This window comes from Hypomesus transpacificus, chromosome 4 (assembly GCF_021917145.1).
Source record: "Hypomesus transpacificus isolate Combined female chromosome 4, fHypTra1, whole genome shotgun sequence".
Lineage (NCBI taxonomy): Eukaryota > Metazoa > Chordata > Actinopteri > Osmeriformes > Osmeridae > Hypomesus > Hypomesus transpacificus.
In genome coordinates, this window is record NC_061063.1 from 9,673,919 (window position 1) to 9,694,363 (window position 20,445).

The 20,445-nt window shown below is 50.0% G+C and overlaps 1 protein-coding gene across 1 annotated transcript; it reads right to left on the reverse strand.

The window, feature by feature from the left end:
* Nucleotides 1-16,774: 16,774 nt before the first annotated feature.
* Nucleotides 16,775-18,866, reverse strand: rab42a (RAB42, member RAS oncogene family a). The gene is made up of 2 exons (XM_047019568.1): nucleotides 18,557-18,866; nucleotides 16,775-17,469 (listed from the first exon to the last, which is right to left on the reverse strand). The coding sequence occupies exons 1-2, from the start codon at nucleotides 18,769-18,771 to the stop codon at nucleotides 17,034-17,036; spliced, it is 651 nt and encodes a 216-aa protein (XP_046875524.1). The 5' UTR covers nucleotides 18,772-18,866; the 3' UTR covers nucleotides 16,775-17,033.
* Between the last annotated feature and the right edge of the window lie 1,579 nt (nucleotides 18,867-20,445).

A 20,445-nucleotide genomic window follows, 5' to 3' on the forward strand; every position in this document is an offset into this window, starting at 1 on the left:
TGGCCTGGCCTGTTCATCAGGGTCCCCCCTACGGTCATATTTTCCATTGGATTTGGACTTTTTTTGAGCCATATTCGCCTTGCCCTTTTGCAAGGCCCATAACTCTGCCTAGGAAGGCCCTAGAGGCCCCAAAGTTGGCCTGGCCTGTTCATCAGGGTCCCCCCTACGGTCATATTTTCCATTGGATTTGGACTTTTTTTGAGCCATATTCGCCTTGGCCTTTTGCAAGGCCCATAACTCTGCCTAGGAAGGCCCTAGAGGCCCCAAAGTTGGCCTGGCCTGTTCATCAGGGTCCCCCCTACGGTCATATTTTCCATTGGATTTGGACTTTTTTTGAGCCATATTCGCCTTGGCCTTTTGCAAGGCCCATAACTCTGCCTAGGAAGGCCCTAGAGGCCCCAAAGTTGGCCTGGCCTGTTCATCAGGGTCCCCCCTACGGTCATATTTTCCATTGGATTTGGACTTTTTTTGAGCCATATTCGCCTTGGCCTTTTGCAAGGCCCATAACTCTGCCTAGGAAGGCCCTAGAGGCCCCAAAGTTGGCCTGGCCTGTTCATCAGGGTCCCCCCTACGGTCATATTTTCCATTGGATTTGGACTTTTTTTGAGCCATATTCGCCTTGGCCTTTTGCAAGGCCCATAACTCTGCCTAGGAAGGCCCTAGAGGCCCCAAAGTTGGCCTGGCCTGTTCATCAGGGTCCCCCCTACGGTCATATTTTCCATTGGATTTGGACTTTTTTTGAGCCATATTCGCCTTGCCTTTTGCAAGGCCCATAACTCTGCCTAGGAAGGCCCTAGAGGCCCCAAAGTTGGCCTGGCCTGTTCATCAGGGTCCCCCCTACGGTCATATTTTCCATTGGATTTGGACTTTTTTTGAGCCATATTCGCCTTGGCCTTTTGCAAGGCCCATAACTCTGCCTAGGAAGGCCCTAGAGGCCCCAAAGTTGGCCTGGCCTGTTCATCAGGGTCCCCCCTACGGTCATATTTTCCATTGGATTTGGACTTTTTTTGAGCCATATTCGCCTTGGCCTTTTGCAAGGCCCATAACTCTGCCTAGGAAGGCCCTAGAGGCCCCAAAGTTGGCCTGGCCTGTTCATCAGGGTCCCCCCTACGGTCATATTTTCCATTGGATTTGGACTTTTTTTGAGCCATATTCGCCTTGCCTTTTGCAAGGCCCATAACTCTGCCTAGGAAGGCCCTAGAGGCCCCAAAGTTGGCCTGGCCTGTTCATCAGGGTCCCCCCTACGGTCATATTTTCCATTGGATTTGGACTTTTTTTGAGCCATATTCGCCTTGGCCTTTTGCAAGGCCCATAACTCTGCCTAGGAAGGCCCTAGAGGCCCCAAAGTTGGCCTGGCCTGTTCATCAGGGTCCCCCCTACGGTCATATTTTCCATTGGATTTGGACTTTTTTTGAGCCATATTCGCCTTGGCCTTTTGCAAGGCCCATAACTCTGCCTAGGAAGGCCCTAGAGGCCCCAAAGTTGGCCTGGCCTGTTCATCAGGGTCCCCCCTACGGTCATATTTTCCATTGGATTTGGACTTTTTTTGAGCCATATTCGCCTTGCCCTTTTGCAAGGCCCATAACTCTGCCTAGGAAGGCCCTAGAGGCCCCAAAGTTGGCCTGGCCTGTTCATCAGGGTCCCCCCTACGGTCATATTTTCCATTGGATTTGGACTTTTTTTGAGCCATATTCGCCTTGCCCTTTTGCAAGGCCCATAACTCTGCCTAGGAAGGCCCTAGAGGCCCCAAAGTTGGCCTGGCCTGTTCATCAGGGTCCCCCCTACGGTCATATTTTCCATTGGATTTGGACTTTTTTTGAGCCATATTCGCCTTGGCCTTTTGCAAGGCCCATAACTCTGCCTAGGAAGGCCCTAGAGGCCCCAAAGTTGGCCTGGCCTGTTCATCAGGGTCCCCCCTACGGTCATATTTTCCATTGGATTTGGACTTTTTTTGAGCCATATTCGCCTTGGCCTGGCCTGTTCATGGCCTTTTGCAAGGCCCATAACTCTGCCTAGGAAGGCCCTAGAGGCCCCAAAGTTGGCCTGGCCTGTTCATCAGGGTCCCCCCTACGGTCATATTTTCCATTGGATTTGGACTTTTTTTGAGCCATATTCGCCTTGGCCTTTTGCAAGGCCCATAACTCTGCCTAGGAAGGCCCTAGAGGCCCCAAAGTTGGCCTGGCCTGTTCATCAGGGTCCCCCCTACGGTCATATTTTCCATTGGATTTGGACTTTTTTTGAGCCATATTCGCCTTGGCCTTTTGCAAGGCCCATAACTCTGCCTAGGAAGGCCCTAGAGGCCCCAAAGTTGGCCTGGCCTGTTCATCAGGGTCCCCCCTACGGTCATATTTTCCATTGGATTTGGACTTTTTTTGAGCCATATTCGCCTTGGCCTTTTGCAAGGCCCATAACTCTGCCTAGGAAGGCCCTAGAGGCCCCAAAGTTGGCCTGGCCTGTTCATCAGGGTCCCCCCTACGGTCATATTTTCCATTGGATTTGGACTTTTTTTGAGCCATATTCGCCTTGGCCTTTTGCAAGGCCCATAACTCTGCCTAGGAAGGCCCTAGAGGCCCCAAAGTTGGCCTGGCCTGTTCATCAGGGTCCCCCCTACGGTCATATTTTCCATTGGATTTGGACTTTTTTTGAGCCATATTCGCCTTGGCCTTTTGCAAGGCCCATAACTCTGCCTAGGAAGGCCCTAGAGGCCCCAAAGTTGGCCTGGCCTGTTCATCAGGGTCCCCCCTACGGTCATATTTTCCATTGGATTTGGACTTTTTTTGAGCCATATTCGCCTTGGCCTTTTGCAAGGCCCATAACTCTGCCTAGGAAGGCCCTAGAGGCCCCAAAGTTGGCCTGGCCTGTTCATCAGGGTCCCCCCTACGGTCATATTTTCCATTGGATTTGGACTTTTTTTGAGCCATATTCGCCTTGGCCTTTTGCAAGGCCCATAACTCTGCCTAGGAAGGCCCTAGAGGCCCCAAAGTTGGCCTGGCCTGTTCATCAGGGTCCCCCCTACGGTCATATTTTCCATTGGATTTGGACTTTTTTTGAGCCATATTCGCCTTGGCCTTTTGCAAGGCCCATAACTCTGCCTAGGAAGGCCCTAGAGGCCCCAAAGTTGGCCTGGCCTGTTCATCAGGGTCCCCCCTACGGTCATATTTTCCATTGGATTTGGACTTTTTTTGAGCCATATTCGCCTTGGCCTTTTGCAAGGCCCATAACTCTGCCTAGGAAGGCCCTAGAGGCCCCAAAGTTGGCCTGGCCTGTTCATCAGGGTCCCCCCTACGGTCATATTTTCCATTGGATTTGGACTTTTTTTGAGCCATATTCGCCTTGGCCTTTTGCAAGGCCCATAACTCTGCCTAGGAAGGCCCTAGAGGCCCCAAAGTTGGCCTGGCCTGTTCATCAGGGTCCCCCCTACGGTCATATTTTCCATTGGATTTGGACTTTTTTTGAGCCATATTCGCCTTGGCCTTTTGCAAGGCCCATAACTCTGCCTAGGAAGGCCCTAGAGGCCCCAAAGTTGGCCTGGCCTGTTCATCAGGGTCCCCCCTACGGTCATATTTTCCATTGGATTTGGACTTTTTTTGAGCCATATTCGCCTTGGCCTTTTGCAAGGCCCATAACTCTGCCTAGGAAGGCCCTAGAGGCCCCAAAGTTGGCCTGGCCTGTTCATCAGGGTCCCCCCTACGGTCATATTTTCCATTGGATTTGGACTTTTTTTGAGCCATATTCGCCTTGGCCTTTTGCAAGGCCCATAACTCTGCCTAGGAAGGCCCTAGAGGCCCCAAAGTTGGCCTGGCCTGTTCATCAGGGTCCCCCCTACGGTCATATTTTCCATTGGATTTGGACTTTTTTTGAGCCATATTCGCCTTGGCCTTTTGCAAGGCCCATAACTCTGCCTAGGAAGGCCCTAGAGGCCCCAAAGTTGGCCTGGCCTGTTCATCAGGGTCCCCCCTACGGTCATATTTTCCATTGGATTTGGACTTTTTTTGAGCCATATTCGCCTTGGCCTTTTGCAAGGCCCATAACTCTGCCTAGGAAGGCCCTAGAGGCCCCAAAGTTGGCCTGGCCTGTTCATCAGGGTCCCCCCTACGGTCATATTTTCCATTGGATTTGGACTTTTTTTGAGCCATATTCGCCTTGGCCTTTTGCAAGGCCCATAACTCTGCCTAGGAAGGCCCTAGAGGCCCCAAAGTTGGCCTGGCCTGTTCATCAGGGTCCCCCCTACGGTCATATTTTCCATTGGATTTGGACTTTTTTTGAGCCATATTCGCCTTGGCCTTTTGCAAGGCCCATAACTCTGCCTAGGAAGGCCCTAGAGGCCCCAAAGTTGGCCTGGCCTGTTCATCAGGGTCCCCCCTACGGTCATATTTTCCATTGGATTTGGACTTTTTTTGAGCCATATTCGCCTTGCCCTTTTGCAAGGCCCATAACTCTGCCTAGGAAGGCCCTAGAGGCCCCAAAGTTGGCCTGGCCTGTTCATCAGGGTCCCCCCTACGGTCATATTTTCCATTGGATTTGGACTTTTTTTGAGCCATATTCGCCTTGCCCTTTTGCAAGGCCCATAACTCTGCCTAGGAAGGCCCTAGAGGCCCCAAAGTTGGCCTGGCCTGTTCATCAGGGTCCCCCCTACGGTCATATTTTCCATTGGATTTGGACTTTTTTTGAGCCATATTCGCCTTGCCCTTTTGCAAGGCCCATAACTCTGCCTAGGAAGGCCCTAGAGGCCCCAAAGTTGGCCTGGCCTGTTCATCAGGGTCCCCCCTACGGTCATATTTTCCATTGGATTTGGACTTTTTTTGAGCCATATTCGCCTTGGCCTTTTGCAAGGCCCATAACTCTGCCTAGGAAGGCCCTAGAGGCCCCAAAGTTGGCCTGGCCTGTTCATCAGGGTCCCCCCTACGGTCATATTTTCCATTGGATTTGGACTTTTTTTGAGCCATGTTCGCCTTGGCCTTTTGCAAGGCCCATAACTCTGCCTAGGAAGGCCCTAGAGGCCCCAAAGTTGGCCTGGCCTGTTCATCAGGGTCCCCCCTACGGTCATATTTTCCATTGGATTTGGACTTTTTTTGAGCCATGTTCGCCTTGCCCTTTTGCAAGGCCCATAACTCTGCCTAGGAAGGCCCTAGAGGCCCCAAAGTTGGCCTGGCCTGTTCATCAGGGTCCCCCCTACGGTCATATTTTCCATTGGATTTGGACTTTTTTTGAGCCATGTTCGCCTTGCCCTTTTGCAAGGCCCATAACTCTGCCTAGGAAGGCCCTAGAGGCCCCAAAGTTGGCCTGGCCTGTTCATCAGGGTCCCCCCTACGGTCATATTTTCCATTGGATTTGGACTTTTTTTGAGCCATGTTCGCCTTGCCCTTTTGCAAGGCCCATAACTCTGCCTAGGAAGGCCCTAGAGGCCCCAAAGTTGGCCTGGCCTGTTCATCAGGGTCCCCCCTACGGTCATATTTTCCATTGGATTTGGACTTTTTTTGAGCCATGTTCGCCTTGCCCTTTTGCAAGGCCCATAACTCTGCCTAGGAAGGCCCTAGAGGCCCCAAAGTTGGCCTGGCCTGTTCATCAGGGTCCCCCCTACGGTCATATTTTCCATTGGATTTGGACTTTTTTTGAGCCATGTTCGCCTTGCCCTTTTGCAAGGCCCATAACTCTGCCTAGGAAGGCCCTAGAGGCCCCAAAGTTGGCCTGGCCTGTTCATCAGGGTCCCCCCTACGGTCATATTTTCCATTGGATTTGGACTTTTTTTGAGCCATGTTCGCCTTGCCCTTTTGCAAGGCCCATAACTCTGCCTAGGAAGGCCCTAGAGGCCCCAAAGTTGGCCTGGCCTGTTCATCAGGGTCCCCCCTACGGTCATATTTTCCATTGGATTTGGACTTTTTTTGAGCCATGTTCGCCTTGCCCTTTTGCAAGGCCCATAACTCTGCCTAGGAAGGCCCTAGAGGCCCCAAAGTTGGCCTGGCCTGTTCATCAGGGTCCCCCCTACGGTCATATTTTCCATTGGATTTGGACTTTTTTTGAGCCATATTCGCCTTGCCCTTTTGCAAGGCCCATAACTCTGCCTAGGAAGGCCCTAGAGGCCCCAAAGTTGGCCTGGCCTGTTCATCAGGGTCCCCCCTACGGTCATATTTTCCATTGGATTTGGACTTTTTTTGAGCCATATTCGCCTTGGCCTTTTGCAAGGCCCATAACTCTGCCTAGGAAGGCCCTAGAGGCCCCAAAGTTGGCCTGGCCTGTTCATCAGGGTCCCCCCTACGGTCATATTTTCCATTGGATTTGGACTTTTTTTGAGCCATGTTCGCCTTGGCCCTTTTGCAAGGCCCATAACTCTGCCTAGGAAGGCCCTAGAGGCCCCAAAGTTGGCCTGGCCTGTTCATCAGGGTCCCCCCTACGGTCATATTTTCCATTGGATTTGGACTTTTTTTGAGCCATGTTCGCCTTGCCCTTTTGCAAGGCCCATAACTCTGCCTAGGAAGGCCCTAGAGGCCCCAAAGTTGGCCTGGCCTGTTCATCAGGGTCCCCCCTACGGTCATATTTTCCATTGGATTTGGACTTTTTTTGAGCCATGTTCGCCTTGGCCTTTTGCAAGGCCCATAACTCTGCCTAGGAAGGCCCTAGAGGCCCCAAAGTTGGCCTGGCCTGTTCATCAGGGTCCCCCCTACGGTCATATTTTCCATTGGATTTGGACTTTTTTTGAGCCATGTTCGCCTTGCCCTTTTGCAAGGCCCATAACTCTGCCTAGGAAGGCCCTAGAGGCCCCAAAGTTGGCCTGGCCTGTTCATCAGGGTCCCCCCTACGGTCATATTTTCCATTGGATTTGGACTTTTTTTGAGCCATGTTCGCCTTGCCCTTTTGCAAGGCCCATAACTCTGCCTAGGAAGGCCCTAGAGGCCCCAAAGTTGGCCTGGCCTGTTCATCAGGGTCCCCCCTACGGTCATATTTTCCATTGGATTTGGACTTTTTTTGAGCCATGTTCGCCTTGCCCTTTTGCAAGGCCCATAACTCTGCCTAGGAAGGCCCTAGAGGCCCCAAAGTTGGCCTGGCCTGTTCATCAGGGTCCCCCCTACGGTCATATTTTCCATTGGATTTGGACTTTTTTTGAGCCATGTTCGCCTTGCCCTTTTGCAAGGCCCATAACTCTGCCTAGGAAGGCCCTAGAGGCCCCAAAGTTGGCCTGGCCTGTTCATCAGGGTCCCCCCTACGGTCATATTTTCCATTGGATTTGGACTTTTTTTGAGCCATGTTCGCCTTGGCCTTTTGCAAGGCCCATAACTCTGCCTAGGAAGGCCCTAGAGGCCCCAAAGTTGGCCTGGCCTGTTCATCAGGGTCCCCCCTACGGTCATATTTTCCATTGGATTTGGACTTTTTTTGAGCCATGTTCGCCTTGAGGCCCTTTTGCAAGGCCCATAACTCTGCCTAGGAAGGCCCTAGAGGCCCCAAAGTTGGCCTGGCCTGTTCATCAGGGTCCCCCCTACGGTCATATTTTCCATTGGATTTGGACTTTTTTTGAGCCATGTTCGCCTTGGCCTTTTGCAAGGCCCATAACTCTGCCTAGGAAGGCCCTAGAGGCCCCAAAGTTGGCCTGGCCTGTTCATCAGGGTCCCCCCTACGGTCATATTTTCCATTGGATTTGGACTTTTTTTGAGCCATGTTCGCCTTGGCCTTTTGCAAGGCCCATAACTCTGCCTAGGAAGGCCCTAGAGGCCCCAAAGTTGGCCTGGCCTGTTCATCAGGGTCCCCCCTACGGTCATATTTTCCATTGGATTTGGACTTTTTTTGAGCCATGTTCGCCTTGGCCTTTTGCAAGGCCCATAACTCTGCCTAGGAAGGCCCTAGAGGCCCCAAAGTTGGCCTGGCCTGTTCATCAGGGTCCCCCCTACGGTCATATTTTCCATTGGATTTGGACTTTTTTTGAGCCATGTTCGCCTTGGCCTTTTGCAAGGCCCATAACTCTGCCTAGGAAGGCCCTAGAGGCCCCAAAGTTGGCCTGGCCTGTTCATCAGGGTCCCCCCTACGGTCATATTTTCCATTGGATTTGGACTTTTTTTGAGCCATGTTCGCCTTGGCCTTTTGCAAGGCCCATAACTCTGCCTAGGAAGGCCCTAGAGGCCCCAAAGTTGGCCTGGCCTGTTCATCAGGGTCCCCCCTACGGTCATATTTTCCATTGGATTTGGACTTTTTTTGAGCCATGTTCGCCTTGCCCTTTTGCAAGGCCCATAACTCTGCCTAGGAAGGCCCTAGAGGCCCCAAAGTTGGCCTGGCCTGTTCATCAGGGTCCCCCCTACGGTCATATTTTCCATTGGATTTGGACTTTTTTTGAGCCATGTTCGCCTTGCCCTTTTGCAAGGCCCATAACTCTGCCTAGGAAGGCCCTAGAGGCCCCAAAGTTGGCCTGGCCTGTTCATCAGGGTCCCCCCTACGGTCATATTTTCCATTGGATTTGGACTTTTTTTGAGCCATGTTCGCCTTGCCCTTTTGCAAGGCCCATAACTCTGCCTAGGAAGGCCCTAGAGGCCCCAAAGTTGGCCTGGCCTGTTCATCAGGGTCCCCCCTACGGTCATATTTTCCATTGGATTTGGACTTTTTTTGAGCCATGTTCGCCTTGCCCTTTTGCAAGGCCCATAACTCTGCCTAGGAAGGCCCTAGAGGCCCCAAAGTTGGCCTGGCCTGTTCATCAGGGTCCCCCCTACGGTCATATTTTCCATTGGATTTGGACTTTTTTTGAGCCATGTTCGCCTTGGCCTTTTGCAAGGCCCATAACTCTGCCTAGGAAGGCCCTAGAGGCCCCAAAGTTGGCCTGGCCTGTTCATCAGGGTCCCCCCTACGGTCATATTTTCCATTGGATTTGGACTTTTTTTGAGCCATGTTCGCCTTGGCCTTTTGCAAGGCCCATAACTCTGCCTAGGAAGGCCCTAGAGGCCCCAAAGTTGGCCTGGCCTGTTCATCAGGGTCCCCCCTACGGTCATATTTTCCATTGGATTTGGACTTTTTTTGAGCCATGTTCGCCTTGGCCTTTTGCAAGGCCCATAACTCTGCCTAGGAAGGCCCTAGAGGCCCCAAAGTTGGCCTGGCCTGTTCATCAGGGTCCCCCCTACGGTCATATTTTCCATTGGATTTGGACTTTTTTTGAGCCATGTTCGCCTTGGCCTTTTGCAAGGCCCATAACTCTGCCTAGGAAGGCCCTAGAGGCCCCAAAGTTGGCCTGGCCTGTTCATCAGGGTCCCCCCTACGGTCATATTTTCCATTGGATTTGGACTTTTTTTGAGCCATGTTCGCCTTGGCCTTTTGCAAGGCCCATAACTCTGCCTAGGAAGGCCCTAGAGGCCCCAAAGTTGGCCTGGCCTGTTCATCAGGGTCCCCCCTACGGTCATATTTTCCATTGGATTTGGACTTTTTTTGAGCCATGTTCGCCTTGGCCTTTTGCAAGGCCCATAACTCTGCCTAGGAAGGCCCTAGAGGCCCCAAAGTTGGCCTGGCCTGTTCATCAGGGTCCCCCCTACGGTCATATTTTCCATTGGATTTGGACTTTTTTTGAGCCATGTTCGCCTTGCCCTTTTGCAAGGCCCATAACTCTGCCTAGGAAGGCCCTAGAGGCCCCAAAGTTGGCCTGGCCTGTTCATCAGGGTCCCCCCTACGGTCATATTTTCCATTGGATTTGGACTTTTTTTGAGCCATGTTCGCCTTGCCCTTTTGCAAGGCCCATAACTCTGCCTAGGAAGGCCCTAGAGGCCCCAAAGTTGGCCTGGCCTGTTCATCAGGGTCCCCCCTACGGTCATATTTTCCATTGGATTTGGACTTTTTTTGAGCCATATTCGCCTTGCCCTTTTGCAAGGCCCATAACTCTGCCTAGGAAGGCCCTAGAGGCCCCAAAGTTGGCCTGGCCTGTTCATCAGGGTCCCCCCTACGGTCATATTTTCCATTGGATTTGGACTTTTTTTGAGCCATATTCGCCTTGGCCTTTTGCAAGGCCCATAACTCTGCCTAGGAAGGCCCTAGAGGCCCCAAAGTTGGCCTGGCCTGTTCATCAGGGTCCCCCCTACGGTCATATTTTCCATTGGATTTGGACTTTTTTTGAGCCATATTCGCCTTGGCCTTTTGCAAGGCCCATAACTCTGCCTAGGAAGGCCCTAGAGGCCCCAAAGTTGGCCTGGCCTGTTCATCAGGGTCCCCCCTACGGTCATATTTTCCATTGGATTTGGACTTTTTTTGAGCCATATTCGCCTTGGCCTTTTGCAAGGCCCATAACTCTGCCTAGGAAGGCCCTAGAGGCCCCAAAGTTGGCCTGGCCTGTTCATCAGGGTCCCCCCTACGGTCATATTTTCCATTGGATTTGGACTTTTTTTGAGCCATATTCGCCTTGGCCTTTTGCAAGGCCCATAACTCTGCCTAGGAAGGCCCTAGAGGCCCCAAAGTTGGCCTGGCCTGTTCATCAGGGTCCCCCCTACGGTCATATTTTCCATTGGATTTGGACTTTTTTTGAGCCATATTCGCCTTGGCCTTTTGCAAGGCCCATAACTCTGCCTAGGAAGGCCCTAGAGGCCCCAAAGTTGGCCTGGCCTGTTCATCAGGGTCCCCCCTACGGTCATATTTTCCATTGGATTTGGACTTTTTTTGAGCCATATTCGCCTTGCCCTTTTGCAAGGCCCATAACTCTGCCTAGGAAGGCCCTAGAGGCCCCAAAGTTGGCCTGGCCTGTTCATCAGGGTCCCCCCTACGGTCATATTTTCCATTGGATTTGGACTTTTTTTGAGCCATATTCGCCTTGGCCTTTTGCAAGGCCCATAACTCTGCCTAGGAAGGCCCTAGAGGCCCCAAAGTTGGCCTGGCCTGTTCATCAGGGTCCCCCCTACGGTCATATTTTCCATTGGATTTGGACTTTTTTTGAGCCATATTCGCCTTGGCCTTTTGCAAGGCCCATAACTCTGCCTAGGAAGGCCCTAGAGGCCCCAAAGTTGGCCTGGCCTGTTCATCAGGGTCCCTACGGTCATATTTTCCATTGGATTTGGACTTTTTTTGAGCCATATTCGCCTTGGCCTTTTGCAAGGCCCATAACTCTGCCTAGGAAGGCCCTAGAGGCCCCAAAGTTGGCCTGGCCTGTTCATCAGGGTCCCCCCTACGGTCATATTTTCCATTGGATTTGGACTTTTTTTGAGCCATATTCGCCTTGGCCTTTTGCAAGGCCCATAACTCTGCCTAGGAAGGCCCTAGAGGCCCCAAAGTTGGCCTGGCCTGTTCATCAGGGTCCCCCCTACGGTCATATTTTCCATTGGATTTGGACTTTTTTTGAGCCATATTCGCCTTGGCCTTTTGCAAGGCCCATAACTCTGCCTAGGAAGGCCCTAGAGGCCCCAAAGTTGGCCTGGCCTGTTCATCAGGGTCCCCCCTACGGTCATATTTTCCATTGGATTTGGACTTTTTTTGAGCCATATTCGCCTTGGCCTTTTGCAAGGCCCATAACTCTGCCTAGGAAGGCCCTAGAGGCCCCAAAGTTGGCCTGGCCTGTTCATCAGGGTCCCCCCTACGGTCATATTTTCCATTGGATTTGGACTTTTTTTGAGCCATATTCGCCTTGGCCTTTTGCAAGGCCCATAACTCTGCCTAGGAAGGCCCTAGAGGCCCCAAAGTTGGCCTGGCCTGTTCATCAGGGTCCCCCCTACGGTCATATTTTCCATTGGATTTGGACTTTTTTTGAGCCATGTTCGCCTTGCCTTTTGCAAGGCCCATAACTCTGCCTAGGAAGGCCCTAGAGGCCCCAAAGTTGGCCTGGCCTGTTCATCAGGGTCCCCCCTACGGTCATATTTTCCATTGGATTTGGACTTTTTTTGAGCCATATTCGCCTTGCCCTTTTGCAAGGCCCATAACTCTGCCTAGGAAGGCCCTAGAGGCCCCAAAGTTGGCCTGGCCTGTTCATCAGGGTCCCCCCTACGGTCATATTTTCCATTGGATTTGGACTTTTTTTGAGCCATATTCGCCTTGGCCTTTTGCAAGGCCCATAACTCTGCCTAGGAAGGCCCTAGAGGCCCCAAAGTTGGCCTGGCCTGTTCATCAGGGTCCCCCCTACGGTCATATTTTCCATTGGATTTGGACTTTTTTTGAGCCATATTCGCCTTGGCCTTTTGCAAGGCCCATAACTCTGCCTAGGAAGGCCCTAGAGGCCCCAAAGTTGGCCTGGCCTGTTCATCAGGGTCCCCCCTACGGTCATATTTTCCATTGGAGTTGGACTTTTTTTGAGCCATATTCGCCTTGGCCTTTTGCAAGGCCCATAACTCTGCCTAGGAAGGCCCTAGAGGCCCCAAAGTTGGCCTGGCCTGTTCATCAGGGTCCCCCCTACGGTCATATTTTCCATTGGAGTTGGACTTTTTTTGAGCCATATTCGCCTTGGCCTTTTGCAAGGCCCATAACTCTGCCTAGGAAGGCCCTAGAGGCCCCAAAGTTGGCCTGGCCTGTTCATCAGGGTCCCCCCTACGGTCATATTTTCCATTGGATTTGGACTTTTTTTGAGCCATATTCGCCTTGGCCTTTTGCAAGGCCCATAACTCTGCCTAGGAAGGCCCTAGAGGCCCCAAAGTTGGCCTGGCCTGTTCATCAGGGTCCCCCCTACGGTCATATTTTCGCCTTGGCCTTTTGCAAGGCCCATAACTCTGCCTAGGAAGGCCCTAGAGGCCCCAAAGTTGGCCTGGCCTGTTCATCAGGGTCCCCCCTACGGTCATATTTTCCATTGGAGTTGGACTTTTTTTGAGCCATATTCGCCTTGGCCTTTTGCAAGGCCCATAACTCTGCCTAGGAAGGCCCTAGAGGCCCCAAAGTTGGCCTGGCCTGTTCATCAGGGTCCCCCCTACGGTCATATTTTCCATTGGAGTTGGACTTTTTTTGAGCCATATTCGCCTTGGCCTTTTGCAAGGCCCATAACTCTGCCTAGGAAGGCCCTAGAGGCCCCAAAGTTGGCCTGGCCTGTTCATCAGGGTCCCCCCTACGGTCATATTTTCCATTGGATTTGGACTTTTTTTGAGCCATATTCGCCTTGGCCTTTTGCAAGGCCCATAACTCTGCCTAGGAAGGCCCTAGAGGCCCCAAAGTTGGCCTGGCCTGTTCATCAGGGTCCCCCCTACGGTCATATTTTCGCCTTGGCCTTTTGCAAGGCCCATAACTCTGCCTAGGAAGGCCCTAGAGGCCCCAAAGTTGGCCTGGCCTGTTCATCAGGGTCCCCCCTACGGTCATATTTTCCATTGGATTTTGACTTTTTTTGAGCCATATTCGCCTTGCCCTTTTGCAAGGCCCATAACTCTGCCTAGGAAGGCCTTAGAGGCCCCAAAGTTGGCCTGGCCTGTTCATCAGGGTCCCCCCTACGGCCATATTTTCCATCGGAGTTGGACTTTTTTTGAGCCATATTCGCCTTGGCCTTTTGCAAGGCCCATAACTCTGCCTAGGAAGGCCCTAGAGGCCCCAAAGTTGGCCTGGCCTGTTCATCAGGGTCCCCCCTACGGTCATATTTTCCATTGGATTTGGACTTTTTTTGAGCCATATTCGCCTTGGCCTTTTGCAAGGCCCATAACTCTGCCTAGGAAGGCCCTAGAGGCCCCAAAAATGGCCTGGCCTGTTCATCAGGGTCCCCCCTACGGTCATATTTTCCATTGGATTTGGACTTTTTTTGAGCCATATTCGCCTTGGCCTTTTGCAAGGCCCATAACTCTGCCTAGGAAGGCCCTAGAGGCCCCAAAGTTGGCCTGGCCTGTTCATCAGGGTCCCCCCTACGGTCATATTTTCCATTGGATTTGGACTTTTTTTGAGCCATATTCGCCTTGGCCTTTTGCAAGGCCCATAACTCTGCCTAGGAAGGCCCTAGAGGCCCCAAAGTTGGCCTGGCCTGTTTATCAGAGTCCCCCCTACGGTCGTGTTTTGCATTGGATTTTGATTTTTTTTTTGACCATATTCGCCTTGCCCTTTTGCAGGGCCCATAACTCTGCCTAGGAAGGCATTAGAGGTCCCAAAGTTGGCCTGGCCTGTTCATCAGAGTCCCCTCTACGGTCGTGTTTTCCATTGGATTTGGATTTTTTTTTTACCATATTCGCCTTGCCCTTTTGCCGGGCCCATAACTCTGCCTAGGAAGGCCCCACTGGTCCCAAAGTTGGCCTGGCCTGTTCATCATAGTCCCCTCTACGGTTGTGTTTTCCATTGTATTTGGATTATTTTTTTTACCATATTCGCCTTGCCCTTTTGCCGGGCCCATAACTCTGCCTAGGAAGGCCCCACTGGTCCCAAAGTTGGCCTGGCCTGTTCATCATAGTCCCCTCTACGGTTGTGTTTTCCATTGTATTTTTATTTTTATTTGGACCATATTCGCCTTGCCCTTTTTTAGGGCCCAGAACTCTGCCTAGGAAGGCCCCACAGTTCCCAAAGTTGGCCTGGCCTGTTCATCAGAGTCCCCTCTACGGTCGTGCTTTGAATTGGATTTGGATTTTTTTTTGCACAAGTACATTTGCACTTAGAGATTCATGTTGTTTAAATGTAACTTGCTTACAGTAACTACATGCTTTTATGGTTCTTCCCTTTGGCACTCATTTTTTTATTGTTCACAATGTGTGCTTCTTGTTTTCTCTACCCGCAATGCTTTGGGGCTATCTTGTTGTTATTATCAGTGACATATGCACTTTGTAAAGCTCTCTCTTGGAAGTCGCTTTGGATAAAAGCGTCTGCTAAATGAATACATGTAAATGTTCCTTAAATAGGTCACGTGTATTCCTGCCTTCCACCAGAGGAGGGGGCCAAACTCCTCTTAGCCGCAAACAACACAGTGAGATTCTGAGAAACTCAACAAGCACTTTACACTTTAATCTTGAGTTTATTCTTAACCGTCACTTATTACCACATTTACAAAAAAAAATAATCACAAAACCAGAAAAGGAACTGTTATTGGGAGGCTATGCTACGGGTATTAATGTGCTGAGTTTTACAGTAGTGAATGTAAAAACCTTGTTAACTGAACACATGACCATTTATGTTATTAACTTTAAAAATGAGAACATTGATTCTCCATCCTCTGCATGACTAGGAGTCTCCTCCCAAATCCTGCACATATCTCCTCACAGAAACATCAAACATGTACAACCTGAACCATGTTCATATAAGCCATGAGAAGGAGTGAGGAGAGGACCCAGTTGGGCTCTGTTTGTTCTGACACAAGAACATTCTGGTCCTGAAGGAGTTCTTCTTGTACGTGCTTCTCTGCAGGACAGGGACGTTCTGGACACTGATAGTCACGTTACAGTAATTGGGTTTGGGGAAAAAACAAGTATCATAAACAACAAAACTAAAACAGCTTAAAGCTTTACCGTGGATGTTGACTTTGACATTATTACCATCGTTAAGTGGTTCATAACCCACATTTTCTTGGTCTTCCTCAAGCAAAAAACTAACATACGAAAGGACAATAAAACAGCATTGAGGAAGGTATTATTCCTGAATGTCCAGATGTGTCTCATTGTACAGGTTTGTGGTGCTGGTGGGGTACTGGTGAGAGGAGATCCTCCCATTACTGGAGACACTTTCCAAAATCTCTGCTGCTGTTGGAAAAAAGTTGAATGAGTCAAACTGGAGTCTTGGTATGAATCCCTCCCACTTGTGTTGTCCAGCGGTCACTTCTAGGCGGTTTGGTAGATGTTTGCTGTGATGCTGATGAAAGAGTCAGGAATCAGGGGACCAGGAGTAGTAGAGCAAGAGTCAGGGGAGCTAGGGACCAGTGTTAATTAGGGTTATATCATTAGGCTTATAATGTTAGGGTTAGTGGCCTTGGCTACCTTCCTAAAGGGCCAAACAGGGTTTTCCTGGTGTGTCTTAGAAAGGTGTGTTTCCTGGATATATATCCTCTTTTCCTAAGAATTAAATGAAAGCTTTTTCTGGGAATAATCATGTATATGCTTTACAAATCCCAAAAGAAATTCCAATAGTATATGGCCCCAAGCCTGACCTACAAATAATCGATGTAACTTTTCTAACAAAAACATTACTGCAGTGTCTATTCACAATCATAAAGACCACAGAATAATGCAGCTAAACGATGTTGGCATGTGTGCACATACAGTAGTAGAAACGATCTACTACAAGACCATACTGTTACCCAGATAAGAATGGTGCTGATGTATCTACAGTATTTGTATACACTTTGTTTATTATTTATATCTAAGTGACCATTGATACCAAAGTTCAATTGATTGAACCCTTGAAGATATCATGTGCAACCACAAGAGATGGCAGGCAAAGCGTTTACACATTTAGTTTGACAGGGATGCCCAACCACAAGCACAGTCTGGGAGCGGATACCATGCTTGCCTCAAAGTCCTAAAGTTCCAGGTTGGCAAAAGGCATCTATGAATAGATGATCTAGCCACTGGCCTGGGCTCAGCTGCAGGGTCTCTTTGCTCTGCTGCAGGGTCTCTGTGCTCTGCCGCTGGCCTAGCGTGGAGTCACAGGGGACATGTAGTGCACGTGGGTCTCATGGCTCCTGTCAGAGCAGCACTGATGTCTGCAGGACCTGGAGGGGTGGAACACATGTCTGGGGCAGGGTCTCTCTCTCTCTAGCCCACTCTACCGATCTCTCTCTACCTATCTCTTTACCAATCTTTACCTCTCACTCCCTCTCTACCTCTCTCTACCTATCTCACTCTCTTTACCTTTCTCTATCTCTACCTCTCTCTCAAACCGCCTCTTCCACTCTCTTCCACCATCTCCCTCCCCCTCCATCTCTCTCTACCTCTATCTCTACCATTCTCTACCTCTCTCTCCTTCCCTCTTCCTCTCTCTCTCTACCTCTGTCCCTCACTCTTCATCTCTTTCGATGATGTCTCAGGATGTGAGCCCCATCTAAACTGTGTTTTTAATACAGATGACTATGCTGGTTGTGGAACACAGGTCACAGTGGATACAAGGATGAGGTTGGGCGGGGCTTGGTGGTCAGCAGGGAGGGGCGGGGCAGGGCAGAGGGGGTTAGGATGTAGGAGGCGGTGTGTGGGGGAGGGGATGTGGGGGAGGGGGGCCAGTCAGCAATGGCAGCCTTTCTCGGCCGCGGCTACTGCCTCCTCATCCTCGGAGGGGTACAGGACCTTGGCGGTGAGGCCGCTCTTCACCCCGTCCCAGCCGTCTCGCGTGCAGATCTCCCCCATCTTCATCAGCTGGAAGATGTCTCTGGTCAGCAGCTCGAACGCCCGCTCCACGTTGCTGTTGCACTTGGCGGACGTCTCCACGTAGCGCACGCCCAGGTCTGCAGCCAGCTGCTCCGCCTCCTCACGACTCACCCGCCGCTCCATGGTGAGGTCACTCTTGTGTCCAATCAGAATGTACACCATGTGGTGGGGCAGGATATGCTCACTCACTTCCTTGTGCCACTCCCTCACGTGGTCGAAGGTCTTGCGATTGGTCAGGTCAAAAACCAGCAAGCCTCCCACGGAATTACGGTAGTAGGAAGTGGTGATGGACCTGGGAGGGAAATACAGAGAGATGCTGACTGTTCAGTTAACCTGGGAGGACCAAACTCAACAGATGGACTGTTATATAATGTAAAAGCTCAGAAAATGTCCATGAGCATATCTCTACACAGACAGGTACACAGGAGGAGTGTTGGTGTGACCAGAGACCCTGGAGTTCAGTCTGCCTACCAGGGTCTCAACGCTGACCCTAACCCTGATCCCACCAGGGTTTTATCTCTGCTTCCCTGCCCTCATTCTACCTTCCACTGGAACAAATACAATACAACTCATCTCCAACACTGGATGACATATTAGGACCCGATTCTTTGATCAGATGCGTGAATGAACAGGCCAAGGAGCAGATCTACACCAGAGAGAAATTGTTAGGTGTGTTCTGTAGACGTCTTCGAGGCTAAATACCTTTTATTCTGTGACAGTGACTGTTATACTTTCAAAAGAAACATCGATCTGAAGGCAAAGTTTACAAAGGGTAATGGGAGGCCTTTTGCTTCATAGAGATGAATTGCGTGCGTGACATCCGAGGCAGCAACCCGGAGACTGACGTTGTTTACTATGTTATCTCTTTGCGGAGCTAATACGCAGATGTCTAGGCTGTCGAGCATAAATAATATTCATTCTACATCATTTAACTTAAAACCTGATATACACAGCATTATCCTTAGTGAAAATGTTAACGCCAAATGTATTGAAATTCGTTCTCGTTTTATGAGCACCGTCCTTATCGAAAAGAAAAATAAAGGCGGTCTGTCAATCAACCGTGAATGAATGCCAATGATGCGCCCCAATTGGCTGCTTCTTATATAGGAGTAAAGGCCTATGGAGGAGATGACCTCTTTCCACAGAGCCCTACATCATACTAACACTAACCGTTATGTTTGAAAAACGTATAAGGCTGTAAAGTCTATTTTGTCATCGCACAAAATGTCCGTGAATGCTACAGACATATTGAAGGCTCAGGCTTTAGCGTTTTGGCTGATTCATAATTCATCTGCTGGGTGGGTACAGGCAACTGATGGCTGTCAGAAACGATTGTTTATCATAACGATGGTTAGTCTTTAACCTGTTCTACATCTCACCTGAATCGTTCCTGGCCAGCCGTATCCCAGAGCTGAAGCTTGATTTTTACCCCTGGCTCGATGTCTAACGAACGGGCATAAAAATCTACACCAACTGTAGGATCTGCAACATCACTGTATATACCATCAGTGAAGCGTTTTAGCAGAGACGATTTTCCAACGGTAGAATCTCCGAGTAAAATTATTCTAAACTGATATTGCCACAAAATATCCATCGCATGGCTTAGGATGGATCCGCCGAGAGGGGTTGGAAACAAAGCAGCGATGCGTGCGCGGTATTTCCATACAGCCCGTGACTGCCGCGGCTCGCCTTCTGGCCAGAAAGAGATGCGCGCGAGCAAGAGAGCGAGCTAGGGCTCTGCAATCATGTGATCATAGCTTACCTATCATGCCGGTATGCTCCCATCTATATGAAACAGTAGCAAAAAAAACATCTTGAAATGGAGGCTATAGTTTTGTTATTTTACACGCCGACACGTATCGCCAAAATATCGTCTCTGTTAATCTATCACATTATGTCAATCTTTTATAATGTAGTGCACGTGCTGGCTTGTTATCTCAAGCTGGTGTGACATTCTGCCACAGCCTACAGAGCCCATATCTGATGCGCTACTGCTTAACGAATTAACACGGACACGGGAACACTGTTCTCCTGACAAGCACGGGCCCACATAAACTTCTGACATGGTGTCCTCCTACATACTTCCGCTAAATTTTAATTTTGCTTCTCTACTAGGTCTGGGAATTCGGCACGTAAGTCAGATGTCTCAGGTTATCTCTCTACCGGCAAATCAGCGAACAGTGGGAGTGGCTGAGAACAATGACGTTGAGGTTGTGGGCTAGTTTGAGGTGTGGTTCCGTAATGGCAGCGGACAAAATATGCGAGCGAAGCCATTCGGTCCATTGTGGCAACGCTGCAGAATATCCAGATGTTAAAGCCGGAGCAAGAACAATCTTTGATCCCCACGGGGTTCGTTTGATTTTCCAGCTAGCTCCGTTAGTGGTGAAGGAGTTGGCTAAGGCGAACGCTAGCGATTGGTTATGGCAGATCCAGAGTGGCTCTGGGCAGATCCAATTGTTTTAAACTTCATCAGAGTACCCGCCTTCAAGGAACAAATGTGTACAAATGAAATGTACGAGCGTCTGGTTAGGACAAGGCCCTAACCTTGTCCATGGTGCTGAAACAGACTGGCTCAACATGGTCTGATGAAACCTTTCGTTTATTGAGCTACTAGAAAGTAAAGCAGATCCATTTGACTTGCACACCAGTAGCGTTTTTATTAGAGACAGACTGTATTATAGGAAAAGTCGTCAGACTAGTCTTTTACAGTCAGACTAGTCTTTTACAGTCGGACAAACCTTTTACAGTCAGAACTGATGCTCCATCTTCTTATGGGGTTATGTGTGCATATCTGATTGGTTTCTGATGGCCTTCATCCTATTATGAAATAACCATCTGTCTGTGTTTTCTCCCTGAAACTGGCGACATACGCAGATCATTCCTGCAGCTAAGCCGTTCATGTTAACTTAAAACAGCAGCTACTTCAGTAAGCAGACAGAAGCCTATTTCTAATATGTGGGACCCACAGTGAGGTTGAGGGTAATGGGCACTGGATTATTTAGGTTGAGTTATTTCTGTTGTGTTGCCCACTCATGTTGGTTTTTTTGTATTCACAATGCCAACTATTATAATGTTATTAAGGCAATATGGGGTTGCCATAAGTGAGGCTGACACAGGCACTTAAACGGGCAAGGAAACGGTGCAGGAGCAAGTGCTTGCACGTGCGATGTAGGGTTAGGGTTCGGGTAGTATGAGTAGATGTAGTATACCCGGAGATTGATACGAAACGTAGCTATGCTGAAGAGCTCATATCATAAAATAAATACTA